At 39.2% G+C, this 22,099-nt stretch overlaps 1 protein-coding gene across 1 annotated transcript in view; it reads right to left on the bottom strand.

The window, feature by feature from the left end:
• The window catches only part of ttc9b (tetratricopeptide repeat domain 9B), a 38,479-nt gene extending 16,380 nt beyond the window's left edge, over positions 1-22,099 (bottom strand). Inside the window, exon 1 of the mRNA XM_041809727.1 lies at positions 21,358-22,099. Within this exon, the coding sequence (XP_041665661.1) occupies positions 21,358-21,826 (469 nt within the window). The 5' untranslated portion in view covers positions 21,827-22,099. The remainder of the gene's footprint in view (positions 1-21,357) is intronic.

Genomic DNA, 22,099 nt, shown 5'->3' with positions numbered 1-22,099 from the left:
TAGGCTGTTTAACCTAACTATTGAATGGGATATATATACTATAGATTCATCTATGCAACAAGTTATACAGTGTTTGGGAAAGGCAGAACCTTTAAAAAAAAAAGGTGACTTTATGAACTTCCTGTCTGTGACATTCATAAAGCTCAACACTAAAATGAATTAGGAGGTATGACGACTCTAAGGAGCAACCTACATAACATAAGCTCAGTTGGTAAATCAAACTCTTGTCTAAGCCAGTTGGAAGAAGTGCAAAAACATATTTTCTATCAAGATAAGCTACAGCTGCATCCTGCTTCACTGGCAGTCTTTGTTTACTGTACAACTAAACCATGTCAGTAGCTACTGCCTCATTCTCCTCAAATGATCACTACCGGTCCATTCATTCTCTGACTGGGAACAACCATTTCAGATTGAAGCTTTGCAAAATGGATCTGATGACAGGCATGGAATCTGGCTTTGCAAGGTTAATTGTAATGATGTACTAACTAATCTAAATAGTGGAAGCAGAAGTACAACTCCCTGCAAACCTCTATTAGTAGAAAGATCATGGGCAACAAATCTATGAGTTATTAAGCACAGTCACCATTTCTGACAATGATGTTCAAATGACATATTCTACCTACAGATTTAGAGAAAAATTTACAAACAACACTGTCATGATTAACTAATTGATGTATGTTATTATTAACAGGGTATTATTACCCCATTCTGATGCTAATTTTAGGTTGGAAAAGGATTTTTGGATTGTTCACTTACACCACATACTGACAATAGAGCACTGTATTTGTGTTTGTTTCATTTTTGAATAATGTGACCGTGAGGTTAATAAACTGTCAATCTGTCTATTATGTAGCTTAATATTCAGCAGACAAGCATGTAAGAAGTGGGATCAACTCTCCAATCCAACCATTCTTAAGACAGAATAAGAATATTTCCTAAAATGTCAACACATTTTAAAACATAACCATTTTTTTCTGCCTCCTTCCAAATACCATCTTGTTGCTATGTTGACCCCCAGGCTGTCATGCATGAACACTGATGGTACATTAAACATATTTGCATGGATTACCCACAGTGAACCACTGGTCCTGGGAGTGGAGGGAGATAAAGTAGCTAGATTAAGTTCTTTGAGGTCACAGGAAGTAAAGGGCGGATAGAGCTTTCTTACAGGATCTGCTCCACCCCCCTTACCGTTAGTTGTACTATCTGTTGGGTGGGTTGTTGGTATGGGGGAGGGGGGCAGGTTTTTAATTTAATTCGTACAGTCAGGACAGGACATTAGTCTCTCACTCCAGTTGTCAACTTACTACACGTCTCGTGTTTCATCTTCTACCTTACTCCCTCGTTCATTGTACTGCTCTCCTAAAATAGTCGCTGACTCAGGATTAATGCTCATCTCCTTAAATATTTATAAAAGTGAGGAAACTATCATCTCTATGACTTCACCAGAGATGAAATCATTTAATGCTCTCCATTGCACATCGCTGTATCCAGGACTTAAGCTGTACTATAAGTCCGTGGTACTCATGGTGAGGGGCCGTTGGGGGGTTTCTTGATGCCACCAAAGTGAATGAAGAGCTGCTTTGGCACTTTTGACTTGATATCAACTCATTACAGCTTGTATTCTTTTTCAGATCCTTTTGTGTCTGAAGGCCAGGAAGGCTCCAGGACTTTCTTGGTCATTTTTTTTGTCTTGTGAGAAAAAACAGGCACTCAAATAGCAGATAAGTGCAGTTTAATAAGACACTTTTATTGAGGTTATATCCGTTGTTGAACTCCTTGACATAGACATAATTTTGTTGTGCCCTTGGTTGAGTTTTAATCTGATTGGTAATGTCATCTTTGGACACTGAGCAGATTTTTGCCTTCAGCTTTGCTGCTGTTTGTCTGTTAACTTTTTCAATCATATCTTACAAAACGGGAACTGGAAAATTCACAAAGAAAAATAAGCTAGATATTATACATACTGTGTTTTTTGATCATTTGTCTGCAGTATAGCTGTGAGAAACATGCTCTGTGCATTAAACTGGTTATAAGACGAATGAGAGGGTCTCTGAAGAGGTCAACAGAGAAAGTGCCAAATGGTTTGGCTCAGACTCTTATAGAGTCAGCCGTTATTTGCAAGGTAGTAAACCTTTCTTATGAGTACTTGGAGAAATTTAATGGCTGAAGCATGAGCTTTCTTAATTTACAGAAATGATATAGCCTTATGTTGGCAGGCTGTTGTCTTTAAAAAGTAGTCACAGCTTCAAAAAAAAAAAAAAAAAAAAAAGTACAGGGACCATTAAGGGGTGGACGATACCAATCAGAGGTGACTCCAACAATCAATGAATTTCTGACCAGCTGAGGTGGTGAAAACAAGAGATGTACTGGTTGTAAAAATCAGAGTGAATACTGAGGTTTAAAAAAACAATTTAACTGATTGGTGATACTGATGCCAACACCGATGTTTTTGGCTGACCGCTGAGGTCAACCCTACACATGGCAATGTCCGTGTCTGAGTAAGTAAGTAAGTAACTGACTGAGTGACACTAATTTATAAGCTTTACAATACAGAGTAGCGTTTGCTTGTACTGAATGCTGTCGGTCATGGCTGCCTCCACTGTGTTGACTACAGCCATACATACAGAGTTGTGCTATGGGCGGGGTTAACTTATGCTGAAAGCACTCTAATGGCTGCCTCCACTGCTCTAAATACTCAAATATAGCTTTAGCCTCTGTTTGACCAGAACTAGGCCACATTTCTGTATGACAAAGAAAAAAACAACCATATAAGCTTTTCATGTTGGGAAAGATGTTTTCACTCCTCTGCTGACCTCTGGTTTGGCATGATTACATCATAGTTGAGGGGGAAAAGGTAACTTCTTGTGTGAATGCTAATGTATGCTGGCTGCTCGTGTAGCGATTAGCTCTGACTAAGTCACAGCAGCACTTAGTAAAAACTGGACATTTCTTGATAAAAAAACAAGCAAAGACAGCAACACTAAAAGCTCTGTAACAGAAAGGGTGTTTTTGCTCTTCTGCCAAACTGCTTCAGCATGAGTGTGTGAAAGTTAAAGGGGGGAAGGTTTACTTGTTGTGCTTGTATACGATAGCTGCTAGCCGAACGTTAGCTTGGCCTTAGCCAGACCAACACATTTCTTCTTTACAGTTAGTGCTGAGAGCAACACGGAAAGCTTTCTGCGACAGAAAACGATATTGTCACTCTTCTGTCGCCCCACTTTGGCATGACTATGTGATAGTTACGGGGAAAGGGTTAGTTGTTGTATACAGCTAATGATTCCATTAGCAGGCCTGTCATGAGCTGGGAGTGAACCGCACTTCTGTCTGAACCAGACATCGTGTCTCATCCAAACAAGCGCAGAGAGCAACACTGAAAGCTTTCTGTGACAGAAAAAAATGTTATCGCTCTACTCCCGATCTGTTTCTGCATGGGTTTATGGGTTTACGGGTTTACGATCATGGCGGTGGGCTTGTCCTGCATTGTCCAGCATTAGCTGTTAGCTTGGATGTTGCTGTAGGACCACTGCTGTTTACTCCAAACTGGACCGCTGTTCTTGTACTTGATTTGGACTCATGATTTGGGACACCTGTACAACCTTTGTTTTTTAATTTTTCCAACATGCTTTCCTGTCCCCCGTCACTCTTTCTTCTATCGTCTCTTTCTCTTTGACTGTTCGTGCATCTTTAACACAGCAGCGTCGGCTGCTCTCCTCTGGTAACAATGACACACAAACGCGACGCTCATGCACACACCTACACTGAAACGCATGCTAACATGTTGGTAGTGTAGACTTCAGGCTTCTATCTGTTGAGGGAAAAAGTTTCAGAATACTGGAGGATAAACAGCAGAACTTTCTCCTCTTAAAGCTCCTCTCTGACCACGGAGGATCACAGGTCAGTGCTGTGTGTGTGCGCTCCGGCTGTGTGTGTCTGTGTCACCAGCGTGAGGCAGGGGTGTGCGCTATGTTAAAAAATATTTGGTAAATATTCCCTTAAAACTAAATTTTTATGGAGAACAAATAAATGTTAAAATCTCCACATTTGCGTTGTTAAGAGAACGTTACATAAACATTCGGCACGTTTCCATTTGCAGGGAATATGATAAATGTGCTGTTTTTTGATAATTAATGGATAAAAAAAGGATAGGAATGCTAAAGCAGACATTCAGCTTAATTTTACACATATAAAGACCCTTACACACCTGTCTGAGGAGAATTAGAAATGTTCATGAAACCTGCTGCAGTTTTATTATTTTAGAATAAACTGCTCATTAACTGTTAGTATTTTATTGTTAGTATAAACTTACTACCATTAAAGACTTATTTCTGCCAAAAAACATTTAATCTCCAGTGACACTGTCTGTCTCTATCAGTGAAGTCTGACACGTCTCTGTAGTGTTTCATATGTACACAGAGAAGAGCTTTATCGAGAGGGGAGACAGAGAGAGAGAGGACAGCATGTAGCTATGTGCATTGAAGAAGCCACAATAAATTTGACTCAAAAAATAACAAAAAATGACAAAATCACTCTGCCAGTCAGGCATTTCAGCTGGTATCCCAGACAGTTGCGGTCAGCCATATACTAGGTTTATACCTAGTCTTGTTTAATGACATCTTTTGGTGTTAAGATTTCCACAATACCAACATGTTCTCTTGTTTCACAAGGAGAACATATCAGAATTCGTCTAACAGGTTGCTGCTTCTGACCAATGATAAATCTCTTCTCTGAATCAGCTGATGGTAAGCTGATTGCTGAGTGAAGGTAGTGTCTTTGAAAACTTGAAATCTCACGTAATTCCACATCCAATTAGAATATTTGTTGTAGAAAAAAAAAAGTTGTTTCAATCATGTTTCCCATCACTGACCTTGTGGCAGTGGTTCCAGGCATAAAATATGTAAAAACAGCCTTGCTTTATGCTTATGATCCTGTTTGCTTTTGGAGCTCATAATGAGCAGCAATATTAATTTCAGTCTATTTCATAACCAGATTAATAGTCCTCTCAGTCCCTTTAAGTTCATTCTATCCTCTTGTTTCACAAATAAAGAAACACTTTTAAAGAGTTGATTTAGGAGGAAAGGTTATAAAAAATCTTCATAAACATGAGCACTGTTGCAAAAGACTAAAACAGAAGCAGGAAAAAGCTTTTGTAGAACTTCCATGAATAAATACAACATTGAATACACATATATGCAATATTTCCATAATGTTTTCCCTATGGTGTTAGACAGTTTAGGATTTGACAGTTGCTCTTGTCAGTACAGCCTTATGTTTTCTGCAGAGATTTAATAAAATCCTGCTGGAGCACCATGGCTGCCAGTCTTTATTTACTGTAGATGAACATCTGCAGATTATTAATGGATGCAAACATGTGTCAGTTTGTACTTTGGGTATTTTGGTTACAATCTGTGCTCCTTTTAGATGAAATCTGTTGTAAGAGTGCAATGATTATTGTCATCACTACAGTTGACTCACTTCACGTGCAAGGAGCCATTGGATTCGTTGTTAATATGATATATTTTTGAAGGAGATTAACAACACAGCAAGTTGTCTATAATTGAATTATAGATAAGACAAAATTGCTGTTAAAGTACTGGTAAACCTGTCCCACCGAGGATTGCCCTCAGCGCTGGATCAGCAGAACAGGCTCAACACAACCTTTCCATTTCAGTGCTGCTGACAATTTTCAATGTCAACCCCCAGCAGAGTATGTAATGAAGCGTTCAGTGTCAGGCTGAAGCAGGCTGCGTGAGGAGAGCTCAGATAGTGACCAGCATGGTTCTTCATCAGCGTGGAGCTCTGTGGATAAATATAAACAGCCAATTGGTTTACTCTGCAGTGTCCACGGAGCCCAGGGTGTTAGATATGCTTATACAGCTTCAGCAAATTCTCATTACTGATGGCTTACAGAGGATGAATATTCTGCTTTTCTCCATCTAGCCTCCACACGCTCTCTCTCGCTCTCTCTGAGGGTGTCAGAAAAGGGCATCTGTTTCAGCTTCCTTTCAGCTGATGCCATGACTTTCAACTAAGAGCTAAAAAAAGCTTTGAGAGAAACTTTTCTTTAAGCACTCGGTCTAGATCATACAAAAATAATCAAGTGACACACATCCTTCATAAAAGCAAAGCAAATATTACAGAATAAAAAAGCATCAATACTTAGCTAAACTTTTTAGATGTGCCACTGAACAGATTAAACTTCACATGGAACCATTTTCCACATAATTTCTGAAAATAATATGAACTGTAATAAACAACATTGGTTCTGCTTATCACCAGGAGCTTATTATTGTTTTTAAGCTTGATGACGTGAGCATTGATTTCTATTTTGACACTCTGTTTGTTCTTCACAGTGTTGCATACTTGTGGGATCACTGTGTTTAGTTTTCTCTTATGCTGGCTTAATTTTGTTGAATACTGAAATTGTACCAACTTGGTGGACACAAACAGAGCTTCTGTTTAAAAATAGATGTGACAAAAAGCAGAATGAAAATATTTGCCCACTGCCTTCATGTCCTCTTTCTCTCTGTCTCTCTCCGTCTCTCCCCCTGAGTCCTCGCCTGTCCACTCTCTTTCCTTTTCTTCCAGACGACTGACAGATGACTGAATCTTATTTACTCTTGTGACAGGAGTCATTGGGGCCTGTCAGGGCTCTGATATCAATCAGTTTGGTCTGGATTGGATTTCTGGGCAACTTTCTCCTCAGAGTGAATAAAAAACTCTAAAGACTGTCCCTTTGCTACGTAGAGGTCATGGAGGCAAGCATTTTTCTCCTCTTCTTCTCCATTTGCCACTCTCCTTTACAGTCGCTCACTCCCTACTCTGTTGTATAATCCTTTCATATTTAAGAGTTCTGTCCAGTTGGAGCTCCCTTGGTTTAACCCCCATCCCCCATTTTACCCACTGCATCTTTTCTACTGACTCACCCCTTCCCCCATCCTACCAAATCTCTCTCCCTCTCTCTCATCTGCGAGCTAACACAGAGAGAAGAGTACAGTGCGAGTGGTACAGTAGAGGGAGTGCCAGTCGAACACATGACAGCAATGCCACGCCATCTGCAGCCCTGGCACACACCGCTCCGACAACTCTCGTTCTGCTCCGTCCACTCCTCTGATGGCAGACACACAGGGAGAAAAAAACACCAACCATAACCCCCCATCCCCCTTCTCACCCTTGCATGGCATCTCTTTCCCTCCTCCATCCTCCTACGAGTACACTGCACAGTGTACTGTGCACAGCTTCTGTCCTTTTCCTCTACCTACCCTGCTTTGTTCTCGTTTTAACCCCTTATATCTTACATTTCTTCTCGTCTTTCCTTTCATCCTCCATCTCTACTTCTGTCTTTATTTCACGCACTCCACCACATCCCCTGCTGACGGAGCTGGAAGGAGATGAAAGCGAGGAGTTTTCTGCTTTGCTTTTGTAAGCAGGCCTTGACTGTTAACTAGCAGCAGGTTACAGTGGACCACTGAAATCAACCCGTTACACGGCACTGACATTATTCAAATATAGCCTTGACATCCTACATCTGAAGCAAGGTTGGGTGTAGAAGCTGTGATGTGGTGAGTCTTCAGAGCTGTTTGAAGAGAGTGCAGAGAGATCACTCCAGCTCTATGTGCTGTGATTTATGAGGGAGGCAGAGCTTTTATTTTCTGGTCAGGCAAGGAGCAGATGTTGATGCCACCAACAGGCTCATTAAATCTTTGGTGTAGGGCCTGTAATTGCATGTCATGGTTCAAAAGTTCATTGATGGCCTTAGTGAAATGTTCCTGAGGCCCTGAGTACAGCAAAAATGATGGGAAACATGTTTCAACCTGGTGTAAACAATGATCTGTGCCTTAGTATGACACCTGACTAACAAGCAGGAACTGAAAGGTTTTCAGTTTTGCAGAAATGTTGCTTTGTTGGTGAAAATACTCTGCGCACATCTGCATCTAAAATGAATAGGAATTCTCATATATCAAGTTGCTGCACAAAGATGTAAATTATGGCTTAGTATTACATATTTTGGGGTTTTCCATGCTTTCAGAATAGGATTAATTTAGGACTTTGACATAGAAACGATGTTCCTTACTGGTATAGAAATGGAACGTCCTCAAACTGCAAAACTAAGCCAGGTTAAACCAACCTTTGTACTGAAGCCTCTGGAAATTTGCTTCAAATTGTAAAAATGCATGTCTGAGAGCAACATTTAGTTTGAGTGCCACAAAAACGACAAGAAAACCTGCTTTTAATACCAGTGCTTCCAGCTAATTAGACCATTTCTCAAGACTTTGTATTTGTGGAAAAGAATGATTTAACTGACATCTCCTTTTGTTTTGCTTTGCATTTGCCAGGCTCTAAACACAGCAGTAGTGCATGTGACAAATAGAAATGAGCAACCATTTGTGTTTTAGGCGTCTGAGTCAGAATAAGAAAAGGATGCAGAAGCCCTGTCATCAGAAAATTATTCATTTCAAATGGTCCCTGAACGAAGACTTAGTAACGCTTTTTTTCTATAAAACATTTACCAGTTTGCATGCATGTCCAATGTTAGCTATAGGATGCACGCATGTTTTAAAGGCTATGCAATAGTAAAGGATGATAACTGATTTGATACAAATATATACGTACTGTAAAATTCTAATTTTAGAGGACTATATCTGCTTTTGTCTTCTCTTGTTTAAAAAAGGCAAACATGGTGAGAGTAATTGAAGATTCTGAGGTTTTAAAGACACCTTTTATCAAAATAGGAGTCTAAGTGCAAGATGAGCAATGAGGTGATGCAGAGGACTGATGAATGAAAAAAATAGCACAACCAACACGATGCCTCACGCACAGCTGTGAATCATATCAGTTTATGAATTTCGTGTCTTTAAGAAAAGCAGAAAATTGTGAGAAATTGTGTCATGAACCCTGTGAATCCTGAGTCGAGTGTATTGTTTTATTTATTTATTTGTTTGTACATATGTTGCAAATTAATCATTTCAATAAATTCAGCAACTGAAATGAGATATTTCAGTTTTGGATTGAAACTAATTTCTTCTACTTTTACAGATGCTCACTATTATACTACTGTACTTTTTTATTCTTCATTATTTCAGTGCCTATTTACCTTGTATTTATTCTTCTGCTGCTTTACCTGTTTGATAACCGGCTGCTGTAACACCCTCATTTTCCAGATTGGAATTAATGACGCACATCTATTTATCTATCTTTCTCAAACCCAAATCTGCATTGCTATTGTGGGCAATTGCAGATTTGAGTTTTCAAGGATTTTTACAATAAATCCGTTGTAAGGAAGGTAGGGTAATTCAAATGGGATTATTAAGAATAGCAGGAACTTAATTATTACATTAGATTAGATATACTTTACTGTCCCCAGCAGGGAAATTAGCCTTGGACCAAAGTGCGGGGAAAACACAGCTGTGTGCAACTTACAAACAATAAAAATAAACATAACAGAAGATGGGTAACCATGAAATCACATCCAGATACAAATAAAATACACAAGAACAGGTTATCATATGCACCAATTAAAAAAGTAAACCTCAAATACATACAAAATTAAGACCAGGGGCTAAAAGAATCTAAAGACATGAAAACCACAGTACAATACTGTGCCAAGGCTGGAGCAGTAGGGTTTAGGTTTAGCTGTTTGCTTTTTCAGCAGTGTGACTGATGTTGGAAGGAAAACAGTTATTCCTTCACATACAGGCTCAATAACGTCCGCCTGAAGGTACAGCAACATCTCATACTCGGGGAAAAGAGTGTGTGAAGAGTCACTGATGATCTTCTAAGCTTTTCTCACAACCATAAAATGTTCAGAAATGGACTCCATAACAATCTTTTCATTGCTGTTTGTATCCCATTGTTAATTTCAGATTTGAACTTAGATGAAAGTTGAAATGTAACCCATGATGAAACTTCATAGAAGTGCAGTATAAAATTATCAGTATACCCACACAGGCTCTCAATTTGATCAAGCATTTTAGCATACAGTACCGTGAAAAAGTGTTTGCCCCCTTTCTGATTCCTGATGTTTTTGCATATTTATCACACTTAAATGTTTTGGATCATCAAACCAATTTTTATATTTCACAAAGACAACCCAAGTAAATAAAAAAATGCAGTGTCTGAATGATTATTTAATTTTTTTAAGGGGGGGTCCAAACCTATCTGGCCCTGTGTGAAAAAGTAATTGCCCCCCTTGTTAAATCATGAGTTAACTGTGATTAACCACAGTTTTTGGAAAGCTGAGTTCAATTTCAATGACCACACCCAGGGCCTGATTACTGCCAGATTTGTTGAATCAAGAAATCCAAAAAGAAACGCATCATGCCACGATCCAAATAAATTCAAGAACAAAAGGGAAACTAAGTGATTGAAATCTATCAGTCTAGAAAAGGTTACAAAGCCATTTCCAAGGCTTTGGGACTCCAGCAAACCACGGCAAGAGCCATTATCCACAAATGGAGAAAACTGGGAACAGTGGTGAACCTTCCCAGGAGTGGTCAGACAACCAAAATGACTCCAAGAGTGCAACAACAACTCATCCAGGAGGTCACAAGAGAACCTAGAATGACATCCAAAGACCTGCAGGCCTCATTGGCCTCAGTTAAGGTCAGAGTTCATGACTCAACCATAAGAAAGACACTGGGCAAAAATGGCAACATGGGAGAGTTCCAAGGCCAAAACCACTGCTGACAAAAAACAAAGACAACACAAAGGCTCGTCTCACATTTTCCAAGAAACATCTTGATGATCCCCAAGACTTTTGGATATTCTGTGGACTGACGAGACAAAAAGTTGAAATTCTTGAAAGGTGTGTGGCCTGTTACATCTGGCATAAAAATAACAGCATTTGATATAAAGAACATCATGCCAACAGTCAAACATGGTGGTGTCAGTGTGATGGTCTGGGGCTGCTTTGCTGCTTCAGGACCTGGACCACTTGCTGTGATTGATGGAACAATGAATTCTGCTGTCTACCAGAAAATCCTGAAGGTGAACGTCCGGCCATCAGTTCATGACCTCAAGCTCAAGTGCTCTTAGGTTATGCAGCAGGACAACGACCCAGAATATATCAGCAAGTCCACCTCAGAATGGCTCAAAAAAAAAAGAAAAAAAGAAAAAAAAAAAAGGTTTTGGAGTGGCCAAGTCAAAGTCCGGACTCCAATCCAATTGAGATGCAGTAGTGTAACCTTAAACGGCAGTTCATGCTGGAAAACCCTCCAGTATGGCTGAGTTAAAGCAATTCTGCGAAGAAGAGTGGGCCAAAATTCCTCCACAGTGATGAGAAAGACTCATCACCAGTTATCACAAATGCTTGATTTCAGTTTTTGCTGCCAAGGGTGGCACAACAAGTTATTAGGTTCAGGGGGCAATTACTTTTTCACACAGGGCCAGATAGGTTTGGATTTTTTTCCCCCCTTAAAAAATTTAACAATCATTCAGACACTGCATTTTCTATTTACTTGGGTTGTCTCTGTGAAATATTAAAATTAGTTTGATGATCCGAAACATAATAGTGTGATATGCAAAAAAATCAGGAATCAGAAAGGGGGCAAATATGTTTTCACGGCGCTGTATCTAAGGTGAAAACCTTGGATTTTTGGCCTGTAAACCCAGAAAGAAGACAGCTGAGGCCATATTTACCATATTCTATTTCCATGTAAACTGATGAACAACAGATTAGTTTAGATACATTTCTCCTAATACAAAAGAACACTGTGTCCCCAGAAGTAACAATGTTTGTGTACTGATAGCTTGAGGAAATGTCTTTCACAGACATACTTGTTTCTCAGTATTAGTAAAATGAAACTTGTGACAAATTAACTAGCTGTGAACATTTTGAAAGCCAAGTGTGACTTGTGTGTCTGCAGAAGACAAATATTTGCATTTTTTTTCTTCATATTTTTTAAATGTGATGGTTGGGAGAAAATTGCTGTATCATCATTATGACAAGCAGCTGAATAAAAGGTAGCTGATGTTACAAAACAAACAATTTCACTCATCCCCTCCTGCTGTGTCTCTCCTAAAGCAGTGACTTATGACTCATTCACAGAGTGAGCTGGTCAGGAAGAACAAAAGGAGATTTTAGAGAGAAATCAGAGCAAGCAGGAGTTAAAATAAGAGTCAGATTGATCGCTCTCACCAAAAGACTTCTTTGAATGCTTTCTAATGTCCGTTTGAAGTGAATAAAACCTATTATAGCTTCTAAGATGACACCTACAAGTCAGTCTGTGTGCTGTTTAAAGAAACTTCTTCTCTGCCTCTTCATGATCAATATCAGGAAAGAGAGCAATCAAAGTACAGTCACATCTGTTATTTCTGTATATGCTGGCCTCTCAGTGCATTTGTGGTGGGTGGATGGATGACTGAGCTGAACAGGCAGGAAGTCCGCCCGTGGCCAACATGTTGCAGCACTGTGAACTGCGACAGACATGGAGAGTGGTGGTGCTGGTGTAACCTATTTAGACACAGACTCAGCCCAAAAGGGACTCACTGGCTGGGGATGTCTTCTTAAGAAGGCCACCAAACAAGAAATTCATCACCCATCGCCTTTCTGTTTGACAGAATGAGGTAGTTTATTGTTGGTGCTGAGATGTATTACTTTGTTTTACTTCTGTTTTGCCATATTTACTTCATAAGGCACCTAAAAAAAACCAACTTTGTCTGTTGGCAGCATCTCTTCAACAATAACTATCTAGTTTGTTCCTAAAGGATGTCCCTTAAGGCTCGTTCTCCTCTTCTCTTCTCCTAGCACTTTTTTCTACACATAAATCTTCCTATTTTGCTTTGTGCCACTTAACTGAGCAGGTGGAACGGTTACTCAGCACTCAGTGAAAACTTCTTACTCACTGACATTTTTAAAAGTTGCTGACAAATAAACAAAAGCTGCTTGCTCCACATGCTTGGTTTGAGTTCGAGCTTAACATACTTTTACATTTAAATGATAGCTAGCTTGTGATTTATGTGTTTCTAATACCAAGCGTCTTATCAGGGAGGTACAGCATATAGCTTTAATAAGCATCTACATAGTCACACGTACCTTAAGGTAGGTAGAGTATCAACAGTTCCGGCTCAGTGACAGTAAACTAGCGGTATTAATGCAACACAGAAGAACAGACTTGTTGATTGGCCACTGGTCTAATAAGCTTACATTTATACTAGCTATCTTATGAACCATCCAGTTTTAAAAAATGTTTGGATCACAGTTACTTAACTTCAGCTTTTGACTGCATTCAACCACAGTAAAACGCTAATTCATGGCATATGCTATTTCTCAAGCTGCTTTACAAAAAGAACAGGTCAAGACTGTGCTCTTTTTTTACTATTTACAGGGGCCAAACATTAAACCACCACAAACAGAGCTCTTGGCAACATTTGGCAGGTAACAGAAGCAAGGAAAAAATCTTGAGCAGAACCTGGCTCAGGCAACCAGCTGTCTACTGAGACTGTGTAAGGCAACAACCTGTTTGTAAAGTTACTCATTTGATTTCAAATGCTACTTAAGTCAACGTTCATTCATATTATCTGCCAAATGAAGTTTAGCGTTAGTTTATGAAGTCATATGCCCAGCTGATGGCCAGCTTATCCCAATTACTGCCTCCCAGCTCCCACAGCCAATTACAGCTCTTTCTATCAACTCAGTGGCAAATCTAAATATGACTTCCCTCTCACTCATCTCTGCTTGCATTAATGCTGATGCACCACGCTGCTGCAGCTGCTGGCAAAGTTTCACCTCCACCACCCCAGCCACCTCGTTCATAGCATTAAGCTTGTTGCACCCTCACATTCAGATCCATGCTACTACAGATGACTTGCTTTTGACTTAATTTTATTGTATTCAATACACATTTTCCAATGTATCTAAATTATCTGGGGGGGGGGGGTCTAGCTTTGTGCTCCCTGGAAAGTCAAAGCATGCTGTTTGACTAACCCAGGAAACATCTTTTGAGAAGAGCCTTCTACAGTAAGTAAAACTGTATCCATGTTCCTGACTGAAATATGATTTTTTTTTTCAGTACTGATTGGTACTAATTGATTGGTTGACATTTTCTGTTTGAGCAACAGCTGTGATTGTCCTTCTGAAAATAAAAAAATTTCTCAAGCCAAAGGTGGGCCTTTACATGCTGCTTTTTGTTCTACTGGTAGTCCAAAACTTCGATCAATCTAATTTATGACTACTGAATATGAGGGAAAAGGGAAAATCTTCAGAAATAATACACAAAAAAACAGGTAATACTTAATGCAGTGCTTCTCAACTGGTGGATCACAGATTTTTAGTGGATTGCAGATATGAGCCTGGAAAAAATTTGGCAAAGAGTCTGCGACGTACAAACATTATATGATACATTATGTTTCTACTCAAATCTGCCAACTTATCTCCTTTTCTTGGGATAACAACACTTGTTTTAACATAATAATGTGTGTATTACAAGAGATATCGAGAAAACAACAAACATTTACATAAAACAAAGAAAAATAAGAGATTCAAATTCAAAATTCAAATGTATGCACACATGTCCTCCAAGGGCTTCTGTAAAAAAACGTTTGTTTTGTTGTGTCTTTTTACAGTCATGTTGTGTTCCATCTATGGTCCAAGCTGTGGGTTGTATTTTCTCAGAAGGTAGTGGGTCTTGATGTTAGAAAAGTTGAGAACCACTGGTTTAAAGGATTGTTATATAACCTGATAATCTAATACAGATTGGATCTTTTATAGCCATCTTTAAGAGATATTTGTGTGCATACGCCAAATGTATTATCATAAACCTGCAAACAAAGCTTACTGTGAATCTACTTTTGGCAACATGATTCCTTTTAAAGCATTTCATGTTGATGACTTATGTAACTGCTTTCTTTAGAGGTGATACAAATTGATGTGTGAGAAGATATTTCACTTTGAAATACTGGCTAATGGAAATGCAGAGCTGTTCAAAATGGAAATTCTCAAGTGAAGCACAAGTCCTCATCAGTACTCAACAGTACTTGGTTGACTGTTTGAGTTCTCCATATATGCATTGGGGGGAAGCTTGCCCTCATCACAACAAAGTCAAGACACTGAAAAATACATACACACATCAACTCACAAGTTAACAAACACACACACAATACACTCCACTTTAACTAAATCAGCAGAGTCAGCAGAGGGTACAGAGAGAGAGAACGACAGGACGAGCAATGCTGAAAGCACTCCACATCCCCTTAGCTGCTGTGAATCCTGAGACAACCACAGCAGCGTCCATCCGACACATAAACACATGCAGTCACACTCACACATGTGGGACTAGTGTGGCTGCTTGTCTCCTGTCATGCGTCATAGCCAAAGACAACCGACCAATCAGATAGCGGCGACTCACTAATAACCATGACCGGCGTTTGCCCAGTGGGACTCTAGGTAACCAGGTGGAGGCGTACAACAAACACTTGCAGCTGGATTACTACAGTGTGCACTTCAATGAGTCACTGCTTAATTTGAGTCAGTGCCACAGATGGTTTTCACTCTGCTTTACAGAGACACCCTTTCATCTCTTTTTCTAAATTAACTCCCTTTTAGTCGCATTCATGATACAAAACAGGGTCAACAATGACCGTAAATCCCCTATATTTACAGGGGACTATTTTCCTCTAAGATAATGCCCAGGATGGTAATTTCAAAATGCAGTATAATGATAATGATCTGCTTCTAGGTTATCTCAGTTTAAATATAATTATTGGATCATCACTTCTCAAATGACTCACCTTAATTCCATATGGTTTGGGTGAGACTTAAAAACAGGAAAGTAAGCACTCGGCCACTTCTGACTAAATCAGAATCCGCTTTACTGGAAGACATGTCTGCACATTCTAGGCAAATGATTACCAAATGCTAATTATACATGTATTTACCTGACATGTCTTAAGTTTAGCACATGTATTTCTTGAACCAACTTTATACTGCAATGGTTAAAAAAAAACAAACAAACAAAAAAAAAAACTTCACTTCATATTGGTGTGAACTTGGTTTACAGAGTGTAGCTAATGTTAGCAGTGCTGGAAACGTCAGCAGTGGCCTTAGATCCTCTTTGCAGGAAAACTTCTACATTCCTTTGCCAAATATCATCACTCAGTGCTCCAGTTATATGTGAGTATAACCTGACACAGCCTCTGGGCAACATCATCCCCATTTTCTAGATCAAAATAAGCTAAACCATGCTGTTCCCACAAGATGCTATCGATGCTATCAGTTAGCAGTTGTTTCCCTCAGATTAACGAGCACTGTGGAACATGGCAGTAGTTATTGCAGTCTAGTCAGAGCGTTTGACCAGGATTATGGGCCTGAAATTACTCAAAACTGTGAAGAATTAATTTAACCAACTCATAATTTTGGTAACCTTCACACATTCATCTGGAAAACCTCTCAGACACAGCGTTTGGGAAAGGGCAGAGCCTTTGAAAAAAACTCGAAGGGTGATTGGATGAACGTTCTTTCTGTCACATCTTTACGGGCCAATCAGAGCAACAAAACACGTGACGTCATTGTCCCAAACCGAGGTGTGCTGCTATGAGAACTCCATAGAGAGCTGCATAACGCGAAACATAGCGACTATAGACATGTCAGTACACGACTTTTGTCGTTTTTGAAAAGTAAACATCTTAGTGCTGTTCTTTGTTCTTCTTTTAACAAAGAAATGTCGTCAAGTTCTGATAAAAACTTACGCTTTAGCAGCATCCACGCTAATGTCTTCCGCCATAACTGCACTGGCCTCTTCTTGTTGCTTGCATCAGTCATCACTCCTCCGCACCTGGAAGTACTGCCCTTTGATGCTGATTGGTCCTGTCACTTTCTAACCAGGCCCAAATGGTTTAGATGGGAGCTTTGCAAGATGGATTTGCCAGTAAGAAACATGGAAACAGGCAAATCCATCAGCTTTGCAAGGTTACAATTCTACAAAATGATCTGACTTTAACTGTTTAGCTAGCTCATCTCAAACACATTTAAGGAATCAACAATCTAACTTTGGTCTTGATGTACAAGCATTAAAATAAAACTATGAAACTAATACATAAAAGCTTATAAGGCAATTTTCATGATTAATGTATGGGCCTTTGTACATTTATTATATAGAATCACAGAGGATAGAGTGAGAACCAGGGACTAGAGAGTAGAGAATGACATAACAGTGATCATAAACTGGTGGTCTGGAGGCCATATTAGGCCCACCATAGCTCCCATCCGGCCCCCAAAGTATTACTACATTCAGAATATGTGCAGAGGATAAAAAGATTTGGTGGTTTAAAGGATATTGTTTGACTTTAAATCAACCCCATCAAACAACAAAATTCCTGTTTTTTTTTAAGCAAAAATAACTCAACATTTGATCCGTTTTCCGGAAATCCACCAGTCAGCCATTATTTGGAAATACAATGTATGATAAAGACATACTCAGCAATCCAGACGTGATTAAATCTGCAGTTATCCGTGTCAGCTTTTCGATTAAAATGCATTTCTTTCCTGCAAGAAAATCAAAATAAAAGATCTGCTTCCTGCATGTGTTTTAACCAGTCATGGCAAAGGATATTAGTATCAAACCCAGTAAAATACAACATGACAGCCCACAGATACGTGGCTGTTATTGCATAAATTTACAAACACAAATTACACACACAAGTTTAGTTGAAAGTCCAACCCCTGCATTGTCTGTCGTGGCGAAAGCTGGGCCTTGAACAAATGCAGTTGATAACTCCTGATTTATAATATAGAAGGCACAGGTTGGACTTGAACCCAGACTGCCCACACACATAGGGTGTGACCTAACCGCTAGGTGATCTGTCTCTCATTAAGGCAATATTAGCAGGAATTTGGCTAAATGCTCTCAATAGTGTGATGTTAACAATGTAATTTTACTCAAAACACAGCCCATTTTCCTAGGCTGTACTTTCCAGTGTATATTTTTTTGCAGATTGTTCGATTTGCTAATATGAAACACATCAGTATAAAATATTTACAGCTTTTCTGCTTTTAGCTTACCAGCCCTAGGAGTGACGTCAGAGGATGAGTCCCTCCCTAACGTTCTCATTGGAAAGTTGATAATGAATTTATAATGGCAGAATTTGACTCTGAACCCCTGGGGTCAGTCATCATTAAAATAGGTTTAAATGTCCTTGTATGTTAATAGTTGGTTGGGAGCTTTAAACAACATCACTATGTCAGAGTAAATAATTTCTGCATTAGTTATAGTTATATTAGTTATAGACAGTGAAAGTTATTGCAGAGAGCTTTTTTTTTTAAAATTAATCAAAACAGCCGGTCACAGGTTTAACAAAAATACATGTTGGTTTAAGTTTAAAAATATCTGGCATAACATAAAGAAGAATTCTTCAGCCATAAAGCAATTGTGTGTACAAGGAGGAATTCAAAGCTAAATGCAAATAATGGGGCTTTTGATATAAAATAATCTTGGTTGAAGTGAGGTTTCTTTATGTGAGTGCGCATGAGCACACACTCTGCTGTTGAAAGCAGAGGCAGTGAGAGGAGGGTGCAAGTCATATTAATACAGCCACAGGGAAAAGGCCTGGTGATGGTTGCCATGGTAAATATGGCACCCTGTCGCGTCCTACCAGTCCCTTCCTCCCCTTATTCCCCCCTTTTTGTTCATTGTTTGCTACTATTTCTCCCCATGTCTGATTTTTCTCTCGTACACAAATCTACCTGGATACTTCTATCATTTCCAACATATCTATTGCTTTGTCTTCCTCACATCTGCAAATTTGCCTTCCTTTTTCACCCTCCCCCCATCCTTTTTTCACGCCACAGTGGTGTCCTTACAGGCTCCAACCAGGCCCTGAACGCTGTTTTGAACAAGGCAACCTTCAACGCATCATGGCAGGTTGATTGGGTATAGCACCTTGGACAGCAACGAGACATAACGGCCCCAGCATCCCCTCCCCTCGTCATATAGCACTAATGGCACAACGTCCCAACGCTCACATATGAAATGATGTCTCACACATGCTGTAATTATGTGAGGTAACTACTGTCGTGTTTGGGTGCACCATTTATTATCTCCTCCTGGATGTTAACATTCATCAAGATCTTGCATTTACCCTGCATGTATACTGTAGGCATAATTGCTTTGTAAGAGGAATCTATGAATTACAATCAGAATAATATCTTTTATTGTATCGCTGTTACCATAACATGATCGCTTATTCACACAGGAAATCATGATTGACACTATTAAGTGTCATATTTTTTTTTGAATACTCTCTCAAAATCATGCTTTAGCAGTATGAGGTGATGACTAGAATCTATAGATGAGAGCTCAATCACAATTCAAATTTTGAAGAAATTACAAAATAAAGTAAACAACTGAGATTTTCAACCTACTTTGAATAACAATTTTATACCATGATAACCTGAGCATGATATATTGATATCTTAATAGTGTTAAAGGTGCAGAGTGTAAATTGGGGAATATAAAGAACATAAAACAGTCAGACTCTAGATTCTGATGCTCACTGTTTTAAAGGATGAGTTTCTGTGCTCCTCTCTGTGGTACCATAGCAACGTGAAAATTGCAAAAATCCAAGATTGCTCACTCCATGGACCCTCCCAATGTAGGAATAAAAAGGCATATTCTAAGTAAATAAAAATAAAACAACTTTATATAGTCAGGTGATTAAATACTAATTTAGATAGTCACATTAACTCATTATTGTTAAATTTAACAAATTTGTTCCATAACTACACTATAAAAAAAAACATGTAAAATTTACAGTAAAATACCGGCAGCTGTGGTTGCCAGAAATAGGCTATACTGTAAAAAAAATAAGGTGGGAATGTATAATAAAAAAAAAAGTGTTTTCATATTGCAACTGTAAATATTACAGCACAAACTTTTTTTTACTGTAAATTCTGTAGAAAAAAATTGCAATATTGTAAATTTTTATACAGAGACTTGCTGTTAAAACAACAGTTCCGCTGTAACTATATTTACGGTAATTTGCTGTAAAACTTACTGTTATTTGATGTGAAAATTACAGCTCTATTATAACACTTTCTACAGGGATTAGCAGTAAAAATAACGCTAATGAAATAAAGCAACAGAAATCCTGTAAACCTAAACACAATCTATCTCTGCAATAAAAACGCTACATCTGTATGATGTTTTACACAATTTTTTTATTGTGGTTGCCAGAAATTAACCTTAAAAATACAGTACAAATGAGAAATTACAGTTGATTTGCTCAGTTTTTACTGACAGGTTTTTACTGCATTTTTAACCTCTTGCCTCTGCTAAAATTATAGTATGTGATTGCAATTTATTTTTACAGATTTTTCTGTGAATTTAAATGTGCATGAGAGCAAAGTCTGTAATTTTAACCAAATACTGCCATAATCTCCTTAAAGATTACAGTATTTTTCCTTTAATTTCACAATCAACTTTCATTTTAACAGTACAATTTAGTAATTATTACATACTGTAATTGTAAAAATCAATGTTTAGTACCATTGCTTTATTTACAGTAATTCTGTGTATTTTATACAGTAATATGTATTTTGTTTTACGGTCTTTTACTGTTGCTTTTTGACAGTCTTTCACCATATTTTCTACAGACATTTTTTACAGTGTAAATATTACACATTGCACCTTTAATAGATTAGTGCAATAGGCCTATTTCTTGATAAACTGAACCTCAAATAGGTCTGTCTACATAAGAATTAAGTAAGCTTCTAATTGTAGTAGTGTACAGTCAGTGTAAATCATGTAAATACGACAGTGATTGGAGAGTAATGAGTTAAGCTTTTCTCAGTTAACCCTGTAGTAAAGTCACTGCAAAGTGGTACCACTATAGAGGCTTACATCATCTAATGGATGATTCAGAGGACGTTTTCTCACCTCAGACCTACTTTTAAAATGTTGATGTTACAATACAGCAGCTTGCAGAACTTGTCTGATACATAAACATGACAACATGTATGCCATGCTGTTTGCCTTCACATCTTATTGTCTTTTGTTTTCTTTAATAAGGAGTGATGACATGCCGTACAAAACCAATAAGCATGGCAAAAGTGAATGGAGCAATGGAGTAGCACTTGATAGGATGAGTAAATCTGATGTGACACTGGTCTAATTAATAGCTAATTTAGTTTAAGGTGTTACAAATCCCACCATGTTCTCCATTAAAAGAGCACCATGTACTTTAACACCATGTTTTCCGGCATTCACTTATGCTAACAGCAGTGTTATTTCACCTGCAGTAATAACTACAGCTTACAAGCTAGCTTGGATAAACCCGATGAACCGGAACGAACAATGGTGTCAGCAGTACTACTTGAAGGCTACAGAGGACTGGGTGTTATGTGGGGATGTACCGGGTGCTGCTCACCTGTCAGGCTGTCATAGCACTCGATCTCGGTGCTCTCCACGGCTCTCCGCTGCTCCTCGGTCAGCTTGGCAGCCGCTTGGTTCAGCAGGTTGACCTCGGATCCCGTCGTCCCGTCGACAACATGCACCCCTTTGAGTTGCAGCAGCGCCCGGTGGTACTTGCCAATCGCCTCCCGAAATTTCTTCTCCTTGTAGCAGCGGTGACCCTCCGCCTTGAAGTCGATGGCTTTCTGGATCTTCGCTTCCATCTCTGTTTCAGCAGAGCCGGCTCGATACCCACCACCACCGCCGCTGTCTACTCCGGCGGCCGCTGCCAGGCTCCGGCCACCAGTCTCCGGGTAGCTTTTAAGGCTCTTTATCTGGTGCTGTTTGGCTTCCATGTCTCTTAGTGAAAGCGGCTGGAGCGGGCCATTGTGCTCGGACACGAACGGGTGTTTTGTTGGGGAGGACCGGAGCAGCGTGCTGTGCATAAAGGATGCGTTATGGAGCGGCAAAAACGGCTGAGCAGGCGGTGGCACCAGAGAGACGGTTAGCCTCGAAAAAAAAAGCCAAGAAAACGGTGTCAGAAACGTCTCTATTTGTTAACTTGTGATTGAAAGATGTGCCAGTTGACTGTCAAAGATATTTTCAGTTATACAGAGTTAAATAACGCTAAAGAAGCCGGCTGAGGCATCATGAATTTCCCAACCGTCGAAAAAAGCGGAGTCGTCGCTCTGGTCCTCTCGCGCAAGGATGCTTGTGTG

The sequence above is a fragment of the Cheilinus undulatus genome, linkage group 2 (assembly GCF_018320785.1).
Source record: "Cheilinus undulatus linkage group 2, ASM1832078v1, whole genome shotgun sequence".
NCBI classification, from domain to species: Eukaryota; Metazoa; Chordata; class Actinopteri; order Labriformes; family Labridae; genus Cheilinus; species Cheilinus undulatus.
This window is presented reverse-complemented; position numbering and strand designations above follow the sequence as displayed.